The 27623-nt window shown below is 44.0% G+C and overlaps 1 protein-coding gene across 1 annotated transcript; it reads right to left on the reverse strand.

Annotated features, from left to right (window-relative positions):
- Window positions 1-9541: 9541 nt before the first annotated feature.
- LOC145813060 (uncharacterized) lies at window positions 9542-19343 on the reverse strand. Its single transcript, XM_082908324.1, has 4 exons — window positions 19248-19343; window positions 11579-11584; window positions 10934-11485; window positions 9542-10195 (listed from the first exon to the last, which is right to left on the reverse strand). The coding sequence occupies exons 1-4, from the start codon at window positions 19341-19343 to the stop codon at window positions 9542-9544; spliced, it is 1308 nt and encodes a 435-aa protein (XP_082764450.1).
- Window positions 19344-27623: the final 8280 nt, after the last annotated feature.

Here is a 27623-nt window from a genome sequence, read left to right on the forward strand (position 1 = left end):
TCATTTCCTTACCCCCGGTTACTAGATGGAGGTCAATAAGGCACAGTGTAACGGTACAACGGTTGCCAGATCTGTGGTCCTTCCCGCCAGTGAGTAGTCAGACTGAGGTTTCCGAGTCTACCACAGAAACAGATATACCGGTTATTCAGCTGGATCAGCACAATATGGCAGGTATGGAAGAGATGATGCGTCAGCTCCAGGAGACTATGCAAGCCATGCAGCGGGATGCTGCCCGCCAGACAGAAGTGGCTGCACGTCAAGCAAAAGTAGTGGCCCAATAGGCAGAGTTAATTGTTAGGCTACAGCAGCAAACTGGAGCATCTGCGTCACACTCAACTCCTCCCCCAACAAGAGTTCCAATACTCGGGGAGACCGCAAACGTCCAGGAAAATACAGACGTTCCAAAGGGGCCAGCTCCGCCCCCAATCCTACCCCAGCTGTCTAAAGCGCCTACCAACCTAGTGGATACACCCTTTGAGTTGGAAGTGGATCTCACAGTGCTAAAAGTGAGCAAGCTAGAAAAGCTGTTCAAGAAGTCTCAAGGCGTGAAATCCATTCCGGATATAGAGGATGGATACACCGACTTGGCCGTGACTCTGCCAGACCGGTTTAAAATGCCGCACATAGTCCGTTTCAACGGGTCTGGGGATCCCATGGTACATTTGCGGCTGTTCTTGGATATCTTAAGGCCGATGGGCCTCTCCAGATTGCAAAAGTTTTCCTTGTTTGGCCGGACCCTGTCGGGTGTTGCGGCTATTTAGTATGCAAAACTGGAGGACTCTGTCAAGAGAAGCTGGGAGGAGATGACTGAGGCCTTTGTAGCTCAATACTCTTACAATACGCAGATTGAGGTCATAACTCGTGATCTCGAGACGACTAGGCAAGAGCTGAAGGAGAGCTTCTCCAATTTTGTGACCCGCTGGAGGGCTAAAGCCTCGATGATGACCATCAGGCCGATCGACAAGGACCAAATACGGATGGCTGTGTGCAACCTCCAACCCAAGCTCATGCAGAAGATGATCGTCCTCCCCCTTCCCACATTTGTAGATCTACATGAGATTGGGGTGCAAATCGAGGACGCCTTGAAACAGGGTCTGATTGACCATGAAAGAGAGCAGCCCAAGAGGGCATTCAACCGCAGTACGAATACAAGCACAAGCAGTGCTGCAGCTACTAGATCTTCAGATGTGGGTATGGTCACCACCACTACTACCCCAAAAACCCTTGCAACTACGCCATTCACCGGTGCGTCCGGAAGTAGCTCGCAAACCGCCAGGTATCCACCTCGAGGCCAGACAACCTTTACCCCGCTGTACATGTCTCTGTCCAAAGCCTTGGGGGTTTTGATCAGGAAAGGGCACTTGAAGCCCCTAGAGCTGCGACCCTTACCAGAAAAAGCTTCATTCCTCCCATAACCCGGCCAAGTACTGTGCCTTTCACCAACAACATGGTCATGACACCAACCAGTGCTATAGATTGCCTCATGAGATTCAAGATCTCGTTGACAACAGGGTGATCGTGCCTCCGAAGAAGCCGAATGTCACCCCCAACCCTCTCCCACCATATAACCAAGCTCCACCTCCCAAACGTATCAACTTGATCCAAACTGGGGTTGTGTCCTATGACCCTAGCATATATATCATCCATTCCCACCTACCCAAGCCGGAGGTGTTCATTCCTGACAGCACTGACTTGTGCATGTTGGACATCTCCCGAACCCAACCAGAATCGGTGGTGGTGACTATCGAAGATAGAATTAGGTTGATTGCGGGGGCAGATGAGAATGCGAATTCAGAGTCTGAGGGGTCTGCGAGCTTCATGTACAACCCGAGCGGTTACATCACATCAGCAGGCCAGGCTAGGCCAAAAGTAGAGTTGGCGGTTGAGGCAAAGATCTGTGTGGTATGAGAGGATGGACCTAATCAGGGGCTAGATGACCTAGCGGATTTGGAAGAAGACATTGCAAACTTTCAGTTCTTCAACGAACAGGACTCAGGGGACGTGACTGTCAACTGGTTTGATCTAGAAACGTTAGCAGAAGTTACTGGGTGGCTCAGCGACGAGCCAGATGTTGTTGAGCAGCCTCAGCCAGAACAGGGTCCGTCAGAGACGGGGACATCAGTAGTGGCCAGAATGGCCAGGAATCAGAATGGACTGCCGGAGAGCACCGATGTTAAAAATTTTGCTCAGAATACAGGCAGTTTGAGTACGGAAGATACTGAACAGCAGGTTGCACTGAAGCAGTTTGAACAGGAAAAGATCGAAGATTCTGAGAGGGCCAGAAAGGCCAAAGCCCTGCGGGGACAGAACGTGCTGTGAGCACAAGAACGGAATGTGTTGTAGGCACAGAAATAGTTGTAACGGAACTGGACAGATGTTTGTCAATTGCCAATGTCATGTGGTGGGAAGACGACGACTTATGTCTTGTCCACACCGATGAAGACTGGGGGCAAAGCCAGCCAGATGATACCTGGTATGTGGGGGAGGTTGACCACATGACTAGGAGTGGGCGGTGTTTCAAACCCCCACACTTGGATCAACTAGAGGCGTTCGGGAAAGACAGGGAGGCGGAAAGGCAAAAAGAAAAACTGCTCAAGGAGGAGGCTGTACTGAAATAGCTTAAGAAGATACAAGCAGACATCTCCATCTGGGGACTGCTTATGGCCTCAAGAGTTCATAGACAAGCTGTCCTTTCTGTAATGGATAAGGCCAAACTTTCAATCGACACCACACCTGAGCAGTTGGTAGGATTGGTTTTTTCGGGAGGAGCTTCCCCGACGTTGACCTTCACTGACAAGGAGTTGCCGCCTGAGGGGGCAAATCATAACAAACCTCTCTACATCTCTGTCGAGTGTAGAGAAAAATAGATACCAGTGGTTCTTGTCGACACAGGATCCGCTATCAATGTGTGCTTGTCGAGGTTGGCATATGCAATCGGGTTGAAGCCCGCGGATTTTGTGCCAACTGCCCAAGTGATAAGGGCCTATGACAATACCAGCAGAGAGGTGATGGGGACTGTGCAGATTCGGACCCAGGTTGGTTCAGGACAACAGGATATTGACTTTCATGCTTTGGACGTTCCCGCAACCTTTAATCTACTCCTAGGGCGGCCATGGCTGCACCAGGTGAAGACAGTCTCTTCTACTCTGTATCAAATGTTGAAGTATCCCCACGGGAAGGGGGTGGCCATAGTTTTTGGGAATTCATCAATACATCCGCCGCCAGAGGTTTCTACACCAGTTCTGGATATCGAGCATGACGCGGAGGATGTGTTCCTGTCAAGATTTACCCTAGCCGAGGCCCGGGTTGTACAAAACATATTAGCCGTTGATGAGGGGCTATATATCAGTGCACAGTCTGTGTACCTCATGAACAAGCTCCAGCACATCCTCGGGATGGGATTAGGGAAAAGTGGCCGAAAGGGCATTGTAGTATCGACTGAAGTGCTGCACAACCCACATACCTTTGGCTTAGGTTATCTGCCTACCAAAGAGGATTGGGTGAGGAAAGGCAAAGAGATGGCTGGAAGAGCCAGAGCAAAGCAAGCTGGGAAGCCTTATGAGTTGGTACACCGGCCTATCCAGGGCACCCTGAACGGACGCTTTGTCTGGGAGGGGGAAGACTTTCTATTCTGCGGCTTTCAAGAGCCATGGGTAAGTGTAGAGAGGCGGCAGTTGCCAGGGTTCGAGATCTTCTTTGACTTGCAGTTGTCCGGGGATGATGTTGCCGAAGAGCAGACAGACCCACCAGCTGAGGCTGAGCAGTGCAAGGAGGAGGTTTCCGAGAGCACAGAGATTGAAATGGGGGTAGCACTGGCTCGTCTACTCTCAGATCCTCAGATCGTACAAGAGTGCTTGGGGGATAACTTTTCGGTGTCCATGATTGGGAATGAAGCGGCTGTGAGCCCACCTTCTAACATTTTGGCTGCATCCATCGCGCCCTCCCTCGTCTGGCAATAAGAGGAGGGCTTTTTATCGAGCAGCACTGTCACGCCCTAAACTTGCCCCTAAAAGGTTGGGCATGACCTATTCAGAAATGGACATTTAACCTGGTATACTTAACATACGGGGCCTTATCGGAAGTATTAAATAATAACATAATATTGATACAAACAAACTCCATTGAGCTACTTCTAATATGACAGGATCACATACATTACATACATCAGCATAGGCAGATAAAGTCCAATAATATGTCCCTAAGCAGCTGTTATATATACATATAAACAGTCCCAGCCCCATGGATGGGCGTATACAAAAATAGAGAAGTTATGTACAATCAACCCTAGATGGACAATCAAAACACGAGCCACATCTTAGCAAAACTTCCTAAAAAGAAATGGCCTCGTCTGGTGCCTGGACACACAAGGGTTGACAAAAGAGGACGGGCGTCCTGGTTCAGGATTGACCACCTGGTTGGTGACCTACAGAAACAGACATAACACAAAGTGAGCCAGGCCCAGTGAGTAGTAATACATAAATACAACGATGCTTAACTTGAAATATAATACATCAAAGCGTAAGAAGATGCACACATAGTTAGTCTGAGTATGTACCAATTTCATAACAGCCTTAGGCCCATTCTTGAACATAATGGCTTGCAACATAATATCTTGAAACATGATGGCTCTAAGCCCTTGAACGTAGTGGCATAAAGCCCTTAAACATGGTGGCATTAAGCCCTTGAACATGGTAGCACGAGGCCCTTGAATAAGTTAGCATTAAGCCCTTGAATCATTTGGCATTAAGCCCTTGAACATGGTAGCACGAGGCCCTTGAATAAGTTGGCATTAAGCCCTTGAATCATTTGGCATTAAGCCCTTGAACATGCTTGTATGAACTCAAGAGGTGTCTCACACGAACTCTAGAGGTGACTCACATCGTAGCACTTAGTTCCGTGTAGCACTTTGTTCCGTGTAGCACTTTGTTTCATATCATAATAACAGAACAACTTGATTTAAGAGTCTTACAGAATGAACGTATTTCGTCTTTCCCATTTCTTTCTTACATACTTTGAAACATTAGCATAGTTGCATATCGTGCGTGAACACAATGCTCATGACAACCATTAGCTACATGTGAAGCATATAATGGTTATTACTACTCACAGTGTTGTGATGACGTGCTTGTTCCTCCCGGAGTATGCCCAGAACACATTCAAAACTTACAATTTAGTTCATCTTTCATATCAAATTACTTTATGTTTCTCTTTACTTCGAAGGAATTTATAAATATCGAAAAGGCATCAAATATATATTCCGACAATATTAGAGGGTCCTACACGCAAAAGGGAGCAACCCATGTTTTTCAGCATAGGTCGCACGTGCGGCTGTGAGCCCCACACGTGCGGCAAACTCCCCCGCACGTGCAGCAAAATTCCCCCGCACGTGCCTTTTAAGCAGAACCAAACCCTCAAAATTCAGCATTTGCCGCACGTGCGGTAGTGACTCCCGCACATGCGCCGATTTACCTGTTTGGGTCCGAAAATTACAGCAAAATCTTGTTCTTTTGGGAGTGTTTGTAAGGCTCTAAGTTGAAACTTTTGAGGGCTAAATCATGGTTTAAAAACATGTAATTAAAGGTACAACATACCATAATCTAACTTGAATTAAACCCATGAATACAGCTCAATTGGTTTGAACAAAAGTTGAAGCTCATCAACATAATTTCATTCTTGAGGCTCTTAACTTTACACACACATAACATAGATATACAAAAACATGGCATAAGCAGGAATACCAATTTGATAAGTAAAGAGACAAGATGATGCTCTCACTAGATAACTTGAATTGGATTCAAAATACACAAATGATAGGATTATCATACCAAGTCTTCAACACACACACATCCAAGACTTCCATCACACTCTAGATCATACCAAATCACAAACTTTCTATTTCAAATTAAGGAAGAGGATTGGACTAGGGAAATTAAACTTACCTTAGCTTCAATCTCTCTCAAATCTTCCTTGTTCTTATCTTCTCTTCACTTTTCTCCCAGGAAATATTTTATAAGAAAGTTCCTAAGTCTTGAGTTCAAAGAGGCTTTTATAGACATACATATACAAAGAGTGAATAAAGACGAAAATCAATCGTTTAAACATCTGAAATTGAAATTTCACAGAAACGCTTAATATTACCTAAAAATTATGCTGATCACATATATAAAATCAATTTCAGATCATTAAGCCCCTAAGGCTTCCAGTTTCTGCTTCTAACTTATAGATGTAACAGATACTTTTCTTGTCAAACAGATAGGCATCCTTAAACATGGAGTTCCCCTACTTAACCATAATTTCTCAAAGGATTTCACAAGAAGCATTCAAAAAACACAAAATAGGGTCAGAAAATATATCAGAAAACATGTACGAGGGTCGGGTTATTACACTTTCCCCCCTTAAATAAGTTTGGTCCCTCAAACTTGTTTTACCTTAGGGTAGAAACAAATGCGGATACTGATGTTGCATTTCCTCCTCTCTTTCCCAAGTTGCGTCGGTTCCGTAATGTTCTTGCCATTCCACTTTTACCATTGGAATTTCTCGGTTGCGTAACTGTTTCACTTGCCAGTCCAAAATGTGGATTGTTTTTTCCTCATAAGTTAACTTGTCATCTAGCTCAATTTGGTGATAATCAATAACATGAGATGGATCCGCAAGATACCCTCGAAGCATAGAGACATGAAACACATTATGTACTTGACTCATATGTGGCGGAAGGGCAACCCGGTAAGCTACCGAACCCACTCTTTCCAGAATTTGGAAGGGACCAACATAACGGGGTGTTAACTTACCCCTTTCCCTGAATCTTGGATGTCCTTTCATCGGAGTGACCTTTACAAAGACATGACCATCCACTTCAAACTCCAAATTCCTCTGTCGGTTATCCGCATAACTTTTATGTCTACTTTGTGCAGTTTTCAATCTTTCCCGAATAAGTTTAACCTTTTCAGTGGTCAACTGAACAATTTCAGGTCCGAATAAGGATTTCTCCCCAACTTCAGCCCAACACACGGGAGAACGACACGGTCTTCCATACAGAGCTTCATAGGGTGCCATTTCAATACTTGAGTGGTAACTATTGTTGTATGCGAACTCTACCAACGGTAGATGGGTTTCCCAACTTTCTTGAAAATCTAAAACACACATTCAGAGCATATCTTCCAACATTTGTATCGTTCTCTCGGATTGACCGTCATTCTGAGGATGGAAAGTTGTGCTGAACTTTAATTTTGTATCCATGGCTTCTTGTAAACTTTGCCAGAATCTGGAAACAAACTTCGGATCCCTATCTGACACAATTGAGACCGGAACACCATGAAGCCTCACAATTTCATTCACATAAATTACCGCCAATTTATCTGCATTATACTGAGTCTTTACTGGTAGGAAGTGAGCGGACTTAGTTAATCGGTCTACAATGACCCATATTGAATTCATACCTCGAGGAGTTCATGGTAACCCCACAACGAAATCCATGGTCAAGTGTTCCCACTTCCATTTTGGGATTGGAAGGGGCTATAGCAACCCTGCTGGCCTCTGATGCTCCGCTTTTACTTGCTGGCATTGCGAACATTTAGAGATGAACTCCGTGATCTCCTTCTTCATACTTGGCCACCAAAAATTTTGTTTCAAATCTCGGTACATTTTGGTACTCCCTGGATGCATTGAAAATCTTGAGGTATGTGCTTCTTCCATCAGTTTTTGCTTAAGATTCAACACATTGGGGACACATACTCGGTTTTGAAAGTTAAGTACCGTATCTACCAAACTAAATCCTGGTTTCGGCTTAGTTCCTATCTCATCACATATCTTTCTTAGCGTTTCATCTTCCATCTGATGCAATTTAATTTCCTCAAGTAAGGTTGGTTGGGCCACCACTGCTGCCATCAAAGCTTCCTGTCCATGTAATACAAGGTCCAATTCCATTTTAACCAATTCATTTGCTAATTCCTTTTGCCCTGTAACCAAATTTGCTAAAGTCCCCATACTTTTCCGACTAAGCGTATCTGCAACTGTGTTGGCTTTGCCAGGATGGTAATGGGTCTGCAAATCATAATCTTTAATAAGTTCCAACCACCGTCGCTGTCGCATGTTCAACTCTTTCTGAGTAAAAAGGTATTTGAGACTTTTATGGTCGGTGTACACTTCGCACGTAGTGCCATACAGATAGTGTCTCCATATCTTCAAAGCAAAGACTACTGCTGCTAACTCAAGATCATGCGTGGGATAATTTTTCTCATGGGGTTTCAGTTGACGAGAAGCATAAGCGATAACTCTTCCATTTTGCATAAGTACACAACCAAGTCCTTTGTACGAAGCATCACTGTAAATTACAAACCCCTCAGTACCGGATGGTAAGGCCAGCACTGGTGTTGTAGTCAACTTTGTCTTCAATTCCTGGAAAGCAGAGTCCCGCTCTTCTGACCATTCAAATGCAACTCCCTTTCGCGTCAGTTGTGTAAGCGGCACAACAATTTTGGAAAAATCTTGAACAAACCGTCTGTAATAGCCAGCTAACCCCATAAAACTACGCACTTCAGTCACATTAGTAGGAGTTGGCCAATTCATGATCGCCTCAATCTTGTGTGGATCCACAGAAACTCCTTCCTTTGTGATAACATGTCCCAGAAATGCCACCTCTAGTAGCCAGAATTCACATTTCTTCAGCTTTGCATACAGTTTCTTCTGTCGGAGGGTTTGAAAGATCAGGCGAAGATGATTCTCATGAGCTTCTGCATTCTCTGAATAGATTAGAATATCATCAATAAAGACCACCACAAATTCATCCAAATAGGGCTTAAAAATATGGTTCATCAGATCCATAAAGGCTGCTGGGGCGCTAGTCACTCCAAAGGGCATAAGCAGAAATTCATAATGGCCATATCGGGTTCGAAAAGCCGTCTTCTTGACATCATCAGCTTTGACCTTTAATTGATGGTATCCGGACCGTAGATCAATTTTGGAAAAGACTTGTACCCCTTGAAGCTGGTCAAATAAATCATCGATCCTTGGCAACGGGTACTTATTCATGATTGTTACCTTATTAAGTTCCCTGTAATCGATACAAAACCGGAGTGTTCCATCCTTCTTCTTCACAAACAATACTGGTGCACCCCACGGAGACACGCTTGGACGAATGAATCCCTTGTCCAGTAAATCTTGCAACTGAATTTTTAATTCCTTCATCTCAACTGGCGACATCCTATAGGGAGTCTTAGAAATGGGTTGAGTTCCCGGTGCTACATCAATTGTAAATTCAATTTCACGGTCGATCAACTGCCCTGGTAATTCTTCTGGAAAGACATCCGGAAATTCACAGACAACTGGAATCATGTCGGTATTCCCATTCACCTGTTGTCTCTCTAAAACATTGCATAAATACCCTTGACACCCTTTTCTAAATCAATTTACAAGCCTTTGCTGCAGAGATCAAATACGGTGGAAGAGTCACCTCCTGTCCCTGAAAAGTAGATTCTGATTGATCGGGAGGGTGGAAATGAACTTGCTTAGTCAGACAGTCTATCATTGCACCATATTCACTCAACTAGTCCATTCCCAGAACAATATCAAAATACGTCATGTCGAGAGATAACAGGTTAGCATATACTCGAATATCCCCAAGATGGAGTTCACAAGCGACATATATAGAGGTACAGATCATAGAATCCCCCAAAGGTGAGGATACACATAACATATAGGATAATACCTCCTCAGATTTATCTAAATTAGGAGCAAATAGTTTTGACACAAAAGAATGGGTAGAGCTAGAATCAAATAATACACAAGCAGAATGACCGTGAACCATAAATATACCTGATACCACCGTTGCCGCATTCTGCACATCACCCGGAACTAATGCAAACACCCTGCCTTGTCTTGCGGTATCTTTATTGTTAGCCAGTTTGGCCGGTGCCTTGGTGTTGGTAGTTGGTGTAGACCCCGCTGAACTGGTAGTAGTCCTGTTGCCATTTTGTTGCTGCTTCCTCTGAGGGCAATCCCTTATCACATGACCCATTTTTCCAGACTGAAAGAAGGCTCCAGACTTCCGATAGCATATTCCACGATGCTTCTTCCCACACTCCGCACATACGGGAATTGGATCCTGACTAGGGGCAGAAGCATTTGAAGTCCCTGAATTTTGCTTCTTATTTGGTGGAGTAATTGAACCCTTCGACCATTGGCTATTTTGCCTTTTCCCCTTCCATTCAGAAATTCAATTTTGTGCAACAATATTTCCTTCCGCTATGACGGTAGGGCTGAGCAAGGAATCCGTGAAATCCGTAATCCGATCCAGTCCAGTCCAATCCGATAGGTTTGGATTGGTTTTTTGAATCCATGGTTCGGTTCCGGATTGAAAAATTAAAAATCCGTAGTACACGGATTGGTTCCGGATTGAATCCCACGGTTCCGGATTGGAACCGATCCGTACCGTATACAAATAGTATATATTTTTATTATACATCCTCCCCCATAGTATCTTCTCTTATTCTATATAAAATCTAAACTCAAACCTAAAACCGTATAATATCTTCTTTTATTACTTTTGTTTGTTAGTTTTTAGTTTTAATTTGTAATGGTCTAAATACTTATGGTGAAACCAGTTTTCTTATGGTTGTTTAAATTCTAGCACAGTATGTCACTATTATAGAAATAGATGTTGCTATTGTGGAACTAATATAGCGCTATGTTTATATTTTTATGAAATTAAAGTGTTATATATATTTTTTTGTTATTTAATTATGTGAATCCGTGGTCCTAAACCGATCCAATCCGTATTTAAATGGATTGGTTCGGATTGGTTCCATGATTTAAACGGATTGGATTGGTTCCAATTTTTCAAGAACCGTAGATAACGGATTGGTCCTGGTTTTACCCCAATCCGGTCCAATCCGAACCATGCTCACCCCTATATGACGGCCCTCTCCAACACATCTACATAGGTAGGTAACTTCAACATATTGACTCGATCCAGAATAGCACCCCGTAATCCCCCTTCAAACTTCCTTGCCTTCTTATAATTCGTGTCTACCATATGAGGTGCGAACCGGGCTAGCTCTGCAAATTGGGCTTCATATTCAGCAACAGTCTTGTTCCATTGTCTAAGAGTTTCAAATTCAGTCACCTTCTTATCTCGTATACTTTGAGGGAAATATTTATCATAAAATAATTCCAAGAACCTGTCCCATGTCAATCCTTGATGTATAGTTCTCGTAAGCATCCACCATCTCCGTGCCTCGTCCTCAAGGGTAAAGGCAGCCAGTTGCACCTTTTGAGCTTCGGTGCAAGGGAAAACTTCAAATAATTTCTCTATTCCCAACACCCATGCTTCTGCTTTCATTGGCTCTATTCCTCCTTTAAAGGATGGCGGTTTCATCTTTTTAAACTCCTTAGTAAGGGTAATGGTCCGGTCTTCAGCATGGAAATCTTGTGCTGCCGATGGAGGTACCGGTGGCGGTGGCGGTTGTTGTTGAGGCTGTTGTTGTTGTTGCTGTTGGGTTTCCGCCATTTCCATAATCATTCTCTCCATCCTATCCAACCGTGCAGAAGTAGCATCTTCCACATCTTCTGTCCTTGTCCTTACCATAGCCTACACAACAATCAATTATATACAATAGACATAATTTCACATTGTTAGCATTATCAGAGTTCATATAACGTTGCCATCGATCTCTTATATACTTTTAGGATGTCATGCATGATGCCTAAATCTTTTCTAGACACCCTAAAGCTCAATGGATCCGTGTGTGAGATAGCAACTCGTGCTCTGATACCACTTGTCATGCCCTAAACTTGCCGCTAAAAGTTTGGGCATGACCTATTCAGAAACGGACATTTAACCAAGTATACTTAACATACGGGGCCTTATCGGAAGTATTAAATAATAACATAATATTGATACAAACAAACTCCATTAAGCTACTTCTAATATGCCAGGATCACATACATTACATACATCAACGTAGGCAGATAAAGTCCAATAATATGTCCCTGAGCACCTGTTATATATACATATAAACAGTCCCAGCCCCATGGTTGGGCGTATACAAAAATAGAGAAGTTATGTACAATCAACCCTAGATGGACAATCAAAACACGAGCCACATCTTAGCAAAACTTCCCAAAAAGAAATGGCCTCGTCTGGTGCCTGGACACACAAGGGTTGACAAAAGAGGACGGGCGTCCTGGTTTAGGATTGACCACCTGGTTGGTGACCTACAGAAACAGACATAACACAGAGTGAGCCAGGCCCAGTGAGTAGTAATACATAAATACAACGACGCTTAACTTGAAATATAATACATCAAAGCGTAAGAAGATGCACACATAGTTACTCTGAGTCTGTACTAATTTCATAACAGCCTTAGGCCCATTCTTGAACATAATGGCTTGCAACATAATATCTTGAAACATGATGGCTCTAAGCCCTTAAACGTAGTGGCACAAAGCCCTTAAACATGGTAGCGTTAAGCCCCTGAACATGGTGGCACGAGGCCCTTGAATAAGTTGGCATTAAGCCCTTGAAACATTTGGCATTAAGCCCTTGAACATGCTTGTATGAACTCAAGAGGTGTCTCACACGAACTCTAGAGGTGACTCACATCATAGCACTTAGTTCCGTGTAGCACTTTGTTTCATATCATAATAACAGAACAACTTGATTTAAGAGTCTTACAGAATGAACGTATTTCGTCTTTCCCATTTCTTTCTTACATACTTTGAAACATTAGCATAGTTGCATATCGTGCATGAACACAATGCTCATGACAACCATTAGCTACATGTGAAGCATATAATGGTACTACTACTCACATTGTTGTGATGACGTGCTTGTTCCTCCCGGAGTGTGCCCTGCACACATTCAAAACTTACAATTTAGTTCATATTTTATATCAAATTACTTTCTGTTTCGCTTTACTTCGAAGGAATTTATAAATATCGAAAAGGCATCAAATATATATTCTGACAATATTAGAGGGTCCTACACGCAAAACGGAGCAACCCATGTTTTTCAGCATGGGCCGCACGTGCGGCTGTGAGCCCCGCACGTGCGGCAAACTCCCCTGCACGTGCAGCAAAATTCCCCCGCACGTGCCTTTTAAGCAGAACCAAACCCTCAAAATTCAGCATTTGCCGCACGTGCGGTAGTGACTCCCGCACATGCGGCGATTTACCTGTTTGGGTCTGAAAATTGCAGCAAAATCTTGTTCTTTTGGGAGTGTTTGTAAGGCTCTAAGTTGAAACTTTTGAGGGCTAAATCATGGTTTAAAAACATGTAATTAAAGGTACAACATACCATAATCTAACTTGAATTAAACCCATGAATACAACTCAATTGGTTTGAACAAAAGTTGAAGCTCATCAACATAATTTCATTCTTGAGGCTCTTAACTTTACACACACATAACATAGATATACAAAAACATGGCATAAGCAGGAATACCAATTTGATAAGTAAAGAGACAAGATGATGCTCTCACTAGATAACTTGAATTGGATTCAAAATACACAAATGATAGGATTATCATACCAAGTCTTCAACACACACACATCCAAAACTTCCATCACACTCTAGATCATACCAAATCACAAACTTTCTATTTCAAATTAAGGAAGAGGATTGGACTAGGGAAATTAAACTTACCTTAGCTTCAATCTCTCTCAAATCTTTCTTGTTCTTATCCTCTCTTCTTTTTTGGGTGGATGTTATCCTCTCTTCACTTTTCTCCCAGGGAATATTTTATAAGAAAGTTCCTAAGTCTTGAGTTCAAAGAGGCTTTTATAGACATACATATACAAAGAGTGAATAAAGACGAAAATCAATCGTTTAAACATCTGAAATTAAAATTTCACAGAAACGCTTAATATTACCTAAAAATTATGCTGATCACATATATAAAATCAATTTCAGATAATTAAGCCCCTAAGGCTTCCAGTTTCTGCTTCTAACTTATAGATGTAACAGATACTTTTCTTGTCAAACAGATAGGCATCCTTAAACATGGAGTTCCCCTATTTAACCATAATTTCTCAAAGGATTTCACAAGAAGCATTCAAAAAACACAAAATAGGGTCAGAAAATATATCAGAAAACATGTACGAGGGTCGGGTTGTTACAAGCACCGGGTCAGGTAATGAGCCGGAATCTGATTCCACTAAGTCTGTGTAGTCGGAATCAGGTTCCAGCTCGTCTGAGTCTGAGTTTGAGTCTAAGTTTGGTATTCTTGGGGGTGACAACTCGGATGCCACAGTCCTGTCTAGGTCGTCTTTTTCTTTTTCCTTTGAGTCTGTTGTAACAGAGGAATCAGGCGATTTGGAAGTGATTAATGAGAATTGTGCGGCTGTGGCCTTCGAGTACTTTTCTGTGCCCTTAATTTATTTCATTAATCAAGACTTTCAAAATTTCGATGAAAATGACAAGGAAGAAATTCCTCCAGTTTTGCAATATTTGCTTGATCAAGAGCATGAGAGGTTTGTTAAACCCTTGGTTGATGAAATCACCCAAATTAATGTGGGTGCTGAGAAGGACCCGCGGCTGGTCTAAATCAGGTGCACGTTGTCTTCGGAGGAGCGCGAGTGCTTAGTTGCTTTATTAAAAGACTTCAAAGATGTTTTCACGTGGTCCTACGAAGACATGCCTGGAATCGATCCTGAGATTGTACAGCACCGGATCCCTTTTGACCCAGAGGCCAAACCTGTTAAGCAGAAGCTCAGAAGGATCCGCCCAGACTGGGCTCTTAAGATCAAAGAAGAGGTCACCAAGCAAATTGACGCAAGGTTCCTGCTGGTATCTGAATACCCAACTTGGTTGGCCAATATAGTTCCAGTGCTGAAGAAGGACGGCAGAATTCGGGTATGTGTGGACTTCAGGGATTTGAACAAAGCCAGTCCAAAGGACGACTTTCCTCTATCGCATATCGATGAATTAGTGGACTTTACTGCTGGGCATGCGCTGCTCTCATTAATGGATGGGTTTTCAAGCTACAATCAGATTTTGATAGCACCCGAAGACCGGGAGAAGACTGCTTTCACCATCTCGTGGGGAACCTATTGTTATAGGGTGATGTCGTTTTGGCTGAAGAATGCTGGAGCTACGTATCAACGGGTTACGACCATGATTTTGCACGACATGATCCATAAAGAGGTTGAGATGTATCTTGATGACATGATTGTCAAGTCCAAGGAAAGAGAGGGCCACTACACCGCCTTGTAGAAATTTTTCCAAAGGATCAGAGAGTATCGGTTGCGGCTGAATCCTCAGAAATGTACATTTGGTGTTACAGCAGGGAAAATGCTGGGGTTCTTGATCACACAGAGAGGTATCGAGGTCGATCCTTCTAAAATCAAGGCCATCTTAGAAATGCCACCACCGAGGACTGAAAAGGAGGTGCGAGGCTTTCTGGGTAAAGTGCAATTCATCAGACAATTTATTGCAAAATTAACCTTGACTTGTGAACCACTCTTTGGTCTCCTGAAGAAAGGAAAGAAATTCCAATGGGACGGCCGATGCCAAGCTGCTTTTGAACAGATCAAACAATATTTACAGAACCCACCTATGTTGTCACCGCCTGAGCCGGAGAAACTGTTGATTCTGTACCTTTCAGTGACTTAAACTACAATGGGCTGCATGCTTGCACAGGAGTCTGAGGAGAAAGTGGAGAGAGCTATCTACTACCTGAGCAAGAAAATGCTGGATTACGAGACCTGCTACACTCCGTTGGAGAAGGCTTGTCTGGCCTTGGTATGGGCTACCAGGAAGCTGCGGCACTACCTGTTAGCTCACTCTATAATACTGGTTTCAAGATTAGATCCCATCAAATATCTCTTCAAGAAACCAGCACTTACGGGTAGGCTAGCCTGTTGGTTGCTTCTGCTTTCTGAATTCGATCTGAAGTACATGACGTGCAAGTCAGTGAAAGGGAGAGCGGTAGCGGAGTTCCTAGCTGATCACCCAATGGAAGTGGGTGAAGCAGTTGAGTACCTATTCCCAGACAAGGCCATTCTGCATGTCGAAGAAGAGACTTGGACGATGTACTTTGATGGAGCGTCAAACCAATACGGGTATGGGATAGGGGTGTTGCTGATAGCACCCGACAGTTCCCATATACCTCTAGTATTCAAACTTCGGTTCAAAGTATCGAACAATGAAGCAGAATACGAAGCATGTATTGCTAGACTAGAAGCCGCCCTAGAACTAGGGGCAAAACGGTTGGATGTCATCGAGGACTCGAACCTTGTTATATCTCAAGCTAAAAGAAATTGGAAAGTTAAAGAAGAAAATATGAGAATCTACCACCAGACCTTGGACGTGCTGATTCCTCGGTTTGAGAAACTGCATTTCGCTCATCTGTTAAGAGAGAACAACAGGTTTGCTGATTCATTAGCAACTCTATCTTCTATGATAGACATTCCTTTCGGAGTCCGGATGCGTCCGATCATCATTGAACAAAAATTTGTGCCGGCCTACGAGCTGATTGCTACCATAGATGAAGTACAAGATGAGAATCCCTGGTATTACAATGTCTGGAACTTCTTGGAAAAGGAAGCGTATCCACCAGGGGCAAATGCCAAAGATAAGAGGGAAATTCGAAGAATGGCTGCTCAGTTCATCGTCTGCGGGGGTAAACTGTACAAGAGGGGTCATCTCGGGATGCATAAACTATGTGTTGATGCTGAAGAATCTAAGCGCCTGATGGAGGCCATCTATGGAGAAGAGTGCAGAGCGCACATGAACGGGGTGATGCTAGCCCAGAAGATCCTTAGATAGGGTTATTATTGGTCCACCATAGAGGAGGATTGTATTGGCTTTGTTCGGTGATGCCACAAATGTCAGATCCATGCAAACCGCATGAACATTCCGTCGTCGAAGCTGTACAACATGACTTCGCCATGGCCGTTTTCAATCTGGGGGATTGATGTAATTGGGGCTGTCACTCCGAAGTGGTCCAATGGGCATGAGTACATCCTGGTATCAATAGACCACTTCACGAAGTGGGTTGAGGCCCAATCTTAGCGGTGTTGAAGGCATCGCATGTTGCTAAGTTCATCAGGAACAACATAATATGTTGCTACGGGGTCCCGAATGAGATTATTTCAGATAATGGTTCCCACTTTAAGAAGGAGGTGATCGACTTGTTGGAGAAATACAACGTGGCTTTTCATAAGTCATCTACATATCGTCCGCAAACCAATGAAGTAGTTGAGGCCGCTAACAAGAACATCAAGCACATACTGCAGAAGATGGTGGAAACCTACCGGGACTGGCCAAATAAGCTGCCATTTGCTCTTTGGGGCTACCAGACTTCAATTCGAACTTCTACTGGGGCAACTATGTATTCCTTGGTTTATGGTATGGAGGCTGTTCTGCCAATCGAAGTTGAGGTTCTGTCGTTACGGGTACTGGCTGAGTGTCAAATAGCTGAGGCAGATTGGCAGCAAAGTAGGTTTGAAGAACTTATGCTCTTTGATGAAAGAAGGCTGAAAGCACTGTATCACGTCCAGGGTTATCAACGAAGAATTGCCAGGGCTTTCAACAAGAAGGTTAAGTCCAGGAATTTGAAAGAAAGGGATCTTGTGCTCAAAGACAACCGAGCTCCCATCCACGACCCTAGGGGCAAGTTCAGACCCAATTGGACTGGCCCTTATATCATCAAGTCTATCTGGTCGGGTGGAGCTGTCGTTCTAATGGACCTAGATGGCCTAAAGTTCTCCCAATCGATCAACATGGACAAATTGAAGAAATACTTCCCCTGAGTGGCTCGCTAGGCCGAAAACCTGAAAGGGCGACCTAGGCAAAAGTTAGAGCATGAAAATTTTGAAATAATAAAAACTAGGATCGCAAGGTTGAAAACCCAAAAAGGGCGGCCTTGGCAAAAGTTAGAGCGCAAAAGGAGAGTGTTAATACACGAGTGAACCCGAGCCGAACTACGTAAGGCTTGATTCTCATCTTTGGGATACGTAGGCAACTTCATCCTGAAGTCCAGTCATAAACACTTCCAAATCAACTTTGTCTGTGTGATCATGTTGGTCAACTTTGTCTATTCTGTATTCAAGAGCTCGGTTGTGATCTCCAGTGCAGTGCTATTCAGACTAGGGGCAACTTTCCAGTTGCTGGGATCCGGGGTTGTACATCTCACTGATAGATCTCGGGTGTGTCCAGTTTTGATCCATATCGAAAATGGTTTTGAAAAGTTTTAATAAAAGTTGATTTTGCTCAAATTAATATTTTTACAACTTAGACCATTTTTGGACCAAACGAAAAATTTTCAGTACCCACAACCTTCAATTACATTGATTTCAGTACAGAGTTCTCCTACTCTTGAATACAAATTGAAGTTGCTTTTTATTACATTCATAAAAAAACTTGAAAGTACTGATTAAAGCAAATAAACTGGGGGCATAGTCAAGTGTTCTTGCCTCCCCTCCCAGAGCTTGTGGAAGCCTCTGATGCCAAAGTAGGCCCAACCTACGCCTCTTCATCAATCCAAGCTATGCACTCATCAGAGAGGGTGCAACTGAAAGTGGGAACGGGGGCCAGAAGCTCTCTCGTCCTCCATGCTGTGGCATACCGAGCTAGCTGCGCACCTCGGACCAGAAATGCAGCAGGGTACTCTATCCCCTCTGTCTGGCAAGTCTGATTATGTTCGAACTGGCGCTGGAATCGAAACGGGAAGTAAAAGACATAGTGTGTCAGGCCAATCAACTGAATCCCAGACTGGCGAGACATGCTGCAACTCATCGCCGACAGATTGAGCCAAGGGCAGCGCCAAGCAATACTGGTAGCAGATAAACTGCACATCCATTCGTACCACCATCCCTCATCAGGGGCATCGACTAGACGTTACCGGAAGAAGTAGCCGCGAGCTGAATATGCTGGGCATGAGTCCACAACCTTCAACTTATCCATCAACCATATCTGGAGAGGGATGAAAAATGAGAGATTAAATAATAGACAGATGTACGTTGAGAGAAAAGTAAGAAAAGGGTTTTGAGAGAAAAACTGAGCCTGAGGGCCGAGTGATGCGAGAAATATATGTGAGATAGGGTGGGAAACATTACCTACAGCAGTAGTGGACTCCCCGCGAATCTAGTCGTCTCTCGGCGATGGAAAGTGTCCAAACCCATCAATGTCTCAGCTAGTGTCATGGCGATGCAGCTCTTGCCCTCTTTTAAGCCTTGGGCAACCTCAATCAAACGGATGCTAGATCCTCCGAATCCTGAGGCAAGCAAGAAATGAGATAACATGCACAAACAAAGAGCATGTCGCCGAAAACCCTACCAGTGATGATCGCCACGGTCACCAGCATTAGAAAACCGATGAACCAAGCTGGGGATGTCCAACTCCCCATCGCGAATCAAAGACCGAACGTCATGCATAGTGAGTTCGCACATTCGTCTTAAGGCTTGGATGTGGCCGAAGCAAAATTGTGGAAAAATCTCTTCATCGCGCTCGGACTCCATCAAAGCTTGGAAGTCTTCGAAAGTAGGACATATCTCTTGTCCACCAAAGCTAAAAACGTGCGTAATCGGATTCCAACATCTTGCCGCGGCATGAAGGAACGAAAAACACAGCGGGGTGTGGCTCAGCGTGAATAGTGCATTGATTCCGAAGCCACGGAAATTTAGCTTTTCCAAACCATCCAAGTTAGCAATCCAATTTGTGAGATTGTGGACAAGAAATGCTTCCATTTGGTGCAAAAACCGAGCTGAAATGGAGAAACTACAAAGCTAGGGCTTTTGTTGAAGATAAGGTGATGAGTGGAAGACAAGTGGCAGCTTTCTGGAGGTTCTTGTTATTTTTGGCCGATCGGCCAAAAAGAGTGTCGACCGACCATCTTTTTAGATGATCGGCTAGTAATTATGGCCGATGGTCATTTCTTATGGCCGATGGCCTCTCCTTTTGTTCTCTGAGCTGTCTATGTGTTGGAGATGTTGAGAACTTGTGACTTGTTCCACTTCGAATGCCTTTCGGTGATGATTTTGCGAAGTCACGGCTGTGTTACTTCAATTTGTTTATCGAGTTGTTGTACTTTTGTTTATCGAGTTATATTTTGTGTTCTTTAGTCCTTGCCTTGCTTATCGAGTTGTATTTACATTTGGTTAGCATGTCAAGTCCTATTTTGCTTATTGAGTTGTTTTGTTGTCAGTCGGTTCACTACCTGATTAAGGCAATGCAATTCGAGTGTGTTGTTTTCAAACAAAGTTCAATCTCATTTACATTGTTATGTAATGTGATGCGATGCGATGCGATGCTTAGAATGCACAAATGTAACACTTTTTCAACAAAAAGAGTTGTTTCATTCCATCATATTTTCTTTTGCAAAAGTACATAGTTTTGAAAAACATAAGGTTGCCTGACGCAGTACAATGTGCAAAAACTACTAGCAAAAAGAAAAATAAAGCAAAAAAAAAGATCAGCATCCAAATCGGCGCCAGTCGCATCAAGTGCGGGAATCCCTCCTCGTCCTCTTCCTAGACGAAGGTTCAGGATCGCCGCCGTCAGCTCCACTGCCATAGTCTGAACCCGAGCCATCTCTATCGTCATCCTGAGACGACTCTACCTCCGCATCAGACTCGTCGTCATCTGGGGTAGGCTCTTGCGAACTGCTCTCGGTACGAGTACGCCTATGTCTGCCTCGACTGTGTATCGACATCCCTCGTTCGGCCCCCCCTACTGCTTTGGGAGGTACTGATGGTCCCGCTGAGGCACCCGCTGTGGCTAGTATCTGGAACGGGGCCTGAAAAGAATATTTGGCAGATGCATCAGTTATGCTATGCGAAGCTGAGCGTGGTATCAAATGCAGTATATAATTACAGTGTGTCAGTGCCGTGAGCAGTGTATGAATGCTGTGCACAGTATATGAATGTCGTGACCAGTGTATGATTACAGTGTATGAATACTGTGAGCAATATATGTGAGTGTAGTGTATCAAATACCGTATTGATAAGGTAATGCATTAGATCAATATGGAACTGATTATGCAAGGTCTTGAGACTGAGGTTGAAAGAACTCACCGGGATACTATAGATACTTAGTAGGTCTATACTCCTCTGCAGCATCCCCATCACCGAAGCCGTCAGCTCTAAAGCCTGCCCAGTGTACTCGATCAAAGCCTGCAAAAGTGTTGAAGCAATTAGTATTCTGCGGGATATCAAATCAAATGAAATGATTTTATAGAATGAAAAGCATTGCACGTACCGGGGTCGAGCCTCGAACTCCGACGAGCTCATGATCAGCCGGGGAAGGAGCGATCAGAATCTGGTAAGTCTCTCCAGCCTACCCGCGACATGTCATGGTGGTGGACAGCTCTGGCCACTCTACTCTCCGTCCCCTCCAGGAACCACTATTGTCGCGGGCCTGAGCCGCCCTCGACGCTCCTGCTCCTCCTACTGGCGCTGCAGGCCTCTCCCTCTCAACTCAGCAAGCATTAGCCAGAGGTCGCATAAGATGAGTCTCGATGAAGACGGTGTAGTCGCCCTCATCTCGAAAAAAGTCAGCATCCCAACCGATCGTGAAATCGATCATCTCCTGCAGGGTGTACCTCTCTGTATGCCTCATATGGGTGGGAGGTGGCCTCGGAACTATCTGCTCAGGTAAACCAAGGGTCTTACGCAGGAAGCGCTCTCCCAAATACTATGCCCGACAGATCGGACCCTCCAACAAAACTCGAAACTGGGCAGTCTCCCGAGCACCCTTGTTCTGGTCTCTCACTACATCAGGCAACACGGCCCAGGGCTACCAGGTGATTTGCAAATGACAAGATATACAGTTTGTTATCTACTATTGAAAGTACAATGTAAAGCGAAGCTTAAATGAACTGTAAGGTTTGAAATACCTCTGTTGCGGCTATGGTGTCAAAGTATCTGCGGAAGAACAGGAAAGACTCCCGCGGCCTCCGCTCGCACCTCACATCGTATCGATGAGAATATGGGACAACAAGGGGCATCTCCACCTCCGGCTCTAGAGTAAGCCTCGGAAAGTAGGCATACACCCACAACTACAGAATATAACAGGGCAACAGTGAGTATGTTTATCAGTAAAGCAGAATACAGATAAAGCAGAAATCGGAGAATGATGTGCAGTGTATCGTGCAGTGTGTGAAGTGTCTTGTGTAGTGCGTGCAGTGTACAACTAGTGTAAAGCAGATTGCGTGTATGTAGTGTGCGTGGTGTACAGATAATGTAAGGCAAAACTGTAAAACAGAAAGGAAAGGTGTACCTCCCAGGCTCGCCAGTAGCCTCCTAGCAAATGTCCGCTGCGGTGGGATGAGAAACTCATGTACCCATACAATGTGGCTAGCCTTGCGCCACCCCAATCATAACGTCGGATCCGTGTCACATCCACCAGTGCGCTCAGCAAATAGAGTCCAACTGTGTTCACCCGGTCGGCGAAAAGAGTGGTGCCCAGCAAGAACATAAGAAACCCTCGGGCATACTGCTCGACCTCCTCACAGGTCGTCGGCGCCTGTACCCTGAACTGGTCCTCGAACCACTAGTATCTCATGAACCCTGTCCGGGAGAGAGGTGGGCGAGCGCCAAGCAAGAACATCTGGGCAGCATCCCACTCGCCCATGTCGGTGTCAAAGGGGATCAGATCACCCCCTACTCCGATGCCAGTGAGCATGGAGAAGTCGAAGGGAGTCATCGTCATCTCCTCCGCTGCGAAAAGATGGAAGGAATCGGTGGTGTCCCACCACCTCTCCACTAGTGCGCCTAGAAGGGGCCTACTCGCAATGAGGCGCAAGAGTCCCACGCAGAAAATGCCGAAGCCGGCCTCATCAACGATGTGGCGGACCTCATTGGGTAGCTCCATATACCAGTCGCGTGCAATGGTGTTCCCATAACCCTGGAAGACATGGGAATCTCCCTGTGTTCAAGACAAACAGATGCGAAGCAGTGTAAGAAATACAGTGTTTGAATGTGTCCAAAATTGATGAAAATGCAGTGTGTGTGCATGTGTTCGAATTGGCACATATATCATGTATGAATGTGCTCAAGGTGAACTAAACATGTGATCTACAAGTGTTTTTGTGATGATTAGATAAAGGGCAGTATCAATTATCCAAGATATACGACCTACATTGCAGAAAGTAGAGAGGAAGAGTATATCTCAGCGGCGCTGTAAGAAAGGTGCGACTCCGGCTTGCGTAGCAGGAGCTCCAATGGCGCACCTCGCGCGAAGCTCCTGAACTGGCGAATACTGTCGGGAGGCAACACATGTACCTCGGGCTGGTATGTCGCCGGGTTGAACGATCGAACGCTGAGAGGTAAGAGCTCGACCTCGGGATCCATATCTATCTCTGGAGGAGCCCCACCTTGTGGAATGTTGTCTGCCATCTCGAGAAGAGAAAGGAAATGGTCGAGGGTACGAAAAACGGGCAAGAATGCCAAAAGGCAACCCCGAGGGGTGAAAAATAGAAGAAAAAGTCGAAGTGCGGGAGAAGGCACGGAAACCAAGGATAACTTGGGGGAAACAAACCCCAAGTGGTGGAAATCGAGAATGTGGCACCGAAATCACGTTTCGATTGGTTCAAAGTGTTTGGAACGAAGAGGGTTTCGCGAATCGAAAGTTGTGGGAGGCTTGAAAACGAGGGAAAAGCTCGGATCGAAGGGAGGAAAACAACCTAGAGAGGGAGGAGAATAGTTTTCGGCTTGGAGGAAGTGAGGATATAGTGTTTGGGACCTTATATTTAAAGACCCGAAGCAAATGGACAAAACTGCCCCGAATCTGCCACTTTTGGCCGATCGGCTAAATTTTTGGCCGATAAGCTCTTTTTACGGTCGATGGATGGCCGATGGTTCCCCCTTATGGTTGATGGGTCTCCAATGCCCTTGTTTGGGGTAATCCTGTTGATTGGTACCCTCATCTTTCAAGAAAGTGCAAGAAAGTACACTTTTGAAACTTACGCGGCCTTCATGGTGACCTCGAACCGTGTCTTCCGCGCGCGACTCTCGATACGCACGAGGTGTATCCTTTTTCGTATCCTTTTGTATATTGCAAGATTCGAGAATTGCTCAAGAATTGCTTTTGAATATCTTGCCTTACAAGTGTTTTGTCATGTTTGTAAGACGCGCATTTGTTATACGCCTTTTCACTCTTACATTGAGCATGTCTCATCTTGTTTTGAAGTTGCATCTCAACATTGTGGATAACATGCCTTTACAATTCTTACATTGAATATGTGCATTGTCACACTTGCATAGCATATGCATGTTGTATTGAATGTGTATCCACCATTACATTGCATAAAGCATGCCTGTTGCATTGTCATGCACACCTTATTTGCGTTGTTACACACACTTGTTGCATTGTCATACTTGCATTGTCACGTACACTCGCTGCATTGTCATGCACTTCTCACCGCATTGTTATGCACACACTACTTGCGTTGTCACGCACGTTTTGCTCGCGTTGTCACGCACTCTTAGGTTGCATTGTCTTGCACCGCTCCATCCGCGTTGTCACGCACCCTTAGGTTGCATTGTCATACACCCCTCCATCTGCGTTGTCACGCACTCTTAGGTTGCATTGTCTTGCACCCCTTCATCCACATTGTCGCGCCCTATGGGTTGCATTATCTTGCACCCCTCCATCCACGTTGTCACGCACTCTTAGGTTGCATTGTCTTGCACCCCTCCATCCGTGTTGTCGCGCCCCCTTAGGTTGCATTGTTTTGCACCCCTCCATCCACGTTGTCGTGCACCCTTAGGTTGCATTGTCATGCACCCCTCCATCCGCGTTGTCACGCTCTCACTTGTTGTATTGTCATGCACACCTTGCTTGCATTGTTACGCACACTTGTTGCATTGTCATGCACACCTTGCTTGCGTTGTCACGCACTCTTATGTTGCATTGTTATGCACACCTTGTTTGCGTTGTCATGCACCTTACTTGCATTGCTATGCACTATTCACTTGCATTGTTATGCACTTTTCACTTGCATTGCTATGCATATTTCCATCGGCATCATATGTGCACACGTTTATCTTGTGTTGATATTATATTTTGATATAGCGTTGATCATATGTTCCTACTATATTGTAGCTGTTAAGTTTCTTTCTTCTGCAGGCACAATATTGTATGTACGGTTCATTTGAAGTTGGTGAAACCAGACGATATTGTTTGCACTCTGCATGAGACACAGTGAGAATTGCATAATTTTCTTACATCCTTTCTGTTGGAATGTGTGGGACTATTCTTTCTTACTCGCTTGCTTAAACTGTTGTATTTATTTTGCATAAATGCTTCATTACAGCTTTCTTTGCATGATCATAAGTTATGTTCGACATCGTGCATGTCATTTGCATCTTGCCCCTGCCTGCGGGCGCATCTCTTTGTGGTCTTGTACGTTTGTCTAAGTCTTCAGCCTCGTCAAAAATAGGCCATCGCTGGGCTTTCACATTCACTCCCGTCATCTTATGAATTTCGAGTTCTATCAAAGAGGGGCAACTGTAGGCACCCCATTTTTGACCGTCCTCAAGACTTGGACGTCATCGTTGGAACACTCGATGATCATCCATGCTCGTGTTCGTTTTGAGTTCCCGAAGGTCTCAGATGCGTGCCTTGCCTTAGGATCTCTCAACTTGTCTGTTTTGTGCTTGGTTGTAGACCAAGGACTTGTGGTTTTGCTTCTGAGGGAAGATGGTGGCTTGTTGGCCATCTCTACAACCCATCAGCCAGGCCTTGTTTCCATCGGCCTTGTTTTCTTGTCATCGGCCATTAGTGGTGGCCGATCGACACTATTTTTAGCCGATCGGCACTATTTTTGGACTATCGGCCATATCTTTTGGCTGAGACCTTTTTACCTGCTTTTGCAAATATTTTTGTGCCAGCTGTGACAGTTGCTGAGCACAGATTTCATCCTCCATACACGTAAACAAGCCTCAAGCTTGCTCAACAAGCTTGAGATTTGATTTTCTATAAGAAGGGAGGCCCCTCTCCCTTTCTAGAGGTTCTAAAATCTTGATATAGAAGATATATAGCACTCTCTCTCTCTATATTTTCTCTCTCTCTATATATATATTTGTGCTTGTTTGTGCTCAAAAGTGCATTTTCTTCACATTTTGCACACAAACACCTAATGAAACACCATACTCTTGTTGCTGAGATACTTGAGGGTTTTGTTTGAACTCAAAGTTTGGTTTTTAGCTTAGAAAGTTGCTGGAGTTACCTCTTTGAAGTTGTGCTACAAGGGTGAGTCACTAACCCTCTTTTAAGCTTTGTGTTCATTGCTTACTTAGCCTTATTTGCATGCTTATTTTGGTTTAACTCTCAACTGCAACAAGCTTCATTTTCATGTGTTTGAAATGATTGTTCAAGGTCTTGTTGGTGTTGGGGGTGGTCTACCCCCTTGAGTGCCTTGTTTTTCCTTGTTTTGGGCCACCTCTTTAGGCTTTTGTTCTAGCCTTTGTTTGACCTTTCTACCACTGAATTCTAGAGGAATTTCAGTGGTGGAAAGTGTGTTTTTAGGCCTTAAATAGGAGAGAGTCATCTCCTCTCCTTGTGTCTTGTATGCTTGTATAGATGGCTGATCAAAGTAGCATGTTTATCTAGCATATGTTAGCCATATCTCAGCATGTTTTTGGTGTTTTTTTTCCATGCTATACCTCTGTCTAAGGTTGGTTTGATATCATCTTGCATGCTCCATGCACTTGTAGTGCAATTCTATTCAATAGCCTAACATGCATCATGTGTTTGGACCATCATTCTTGCATGTTTTGGCTCAACTCCAAGAAGCTTTTGTTCATGTTTTAGTATGCTCTAGCTCTAATTTGTGTTGTTTTGGTCATGCATGCTGTAATAACCCTCATACTATTTACCGATTAATGACTGATTAATTGCGATAAACATCGATTACCGTTAAACTGAACTGATCATGACTGATAATTGAATGACTAAAAGTACTGAACTGACTGACCGAAATTGAAACTGAATGGATTGAATACATCTGTTTGAATTGCATTTTATCTGTTGACTGTTTGTTTGATCTGTTCATGTTTTATGTTTAAACTGCTGATTGAAGGCCTTATCGGCGGCCGAACCGGGAATTGGTTAGTGTTTTGTGATCCTCATAATTAATGTGATTTTATGGTATATTTACCTGAAAACTGATTAGGTATGATTAAATTAGATTAAATATTGATCAATTGCAGAGTTGGCCTTATTCACCGAACTACCCCTAGTGGACCACTATCTCACACACACACTTGAGCCTTATACATTGAATCAAACATTTCTTTAGCCTATTTGTGAGACCCTTAGCCGACCATAGAGAGAGAGAGACTTGAGGAGTTGAGTTCATCTCAAAATTGCTTAGAATTTGAAGAGAATTGAAGTGTAGATTGCTAAATTGAGCTCCTAGTCTTCTAATTCAAGACCTAAGGTAGAGTAATTACCCTCTTGCTTATGAATTGAGCTTGTTCTTGCATGATTCATGTCAAATTAAGGAGCTAAGTCTTGTTTTAGTTCATACATGTTGAAATAGAACATAATTCATACATGCATGTTTGAATTGTTGGATTTTGAGTTGAATTCATGGCAAATTGTCACATGCATGTCCATAAATTTGTAATGGTCCATGTTTTCATCTTGTTTGTGAATCAATTGGCTCACTAGAGCATGTTTTGAA

Source organism: Camellia sinensis, chromosome 15, assembly GCF_055761805.1.
Source record: "Camellia sinensis isolate YWXY chromosome 15, ASM5576180v1, whole genome shotgun sequence".
NCBI classification, from domain to species: domain Eukaryota; kingdom Viridiplantae; phylum Streptophyta; class Magnoliopsida; order Ericales; family Theaceae; genus Camellia; species Camellia sinensis.

Bases quoted from the DNA above. Each gene is read 5' to 3' on its own strand.
- LOC145813060 (XM_082908324.1), bottom strand. From the start codon at position 19,343: ATGGGGAGTTGGACATCCCCAGCTTGGTTCATCGGTTTTCTAATGCTG. The intron at 10,196-10,933 runs GTAGATGTGTTG...TCTGAATGGAAG, and splicing joins TGTTGAAGTTACCTACCTAT to GGGAAAAGGCAAAATAGCCA.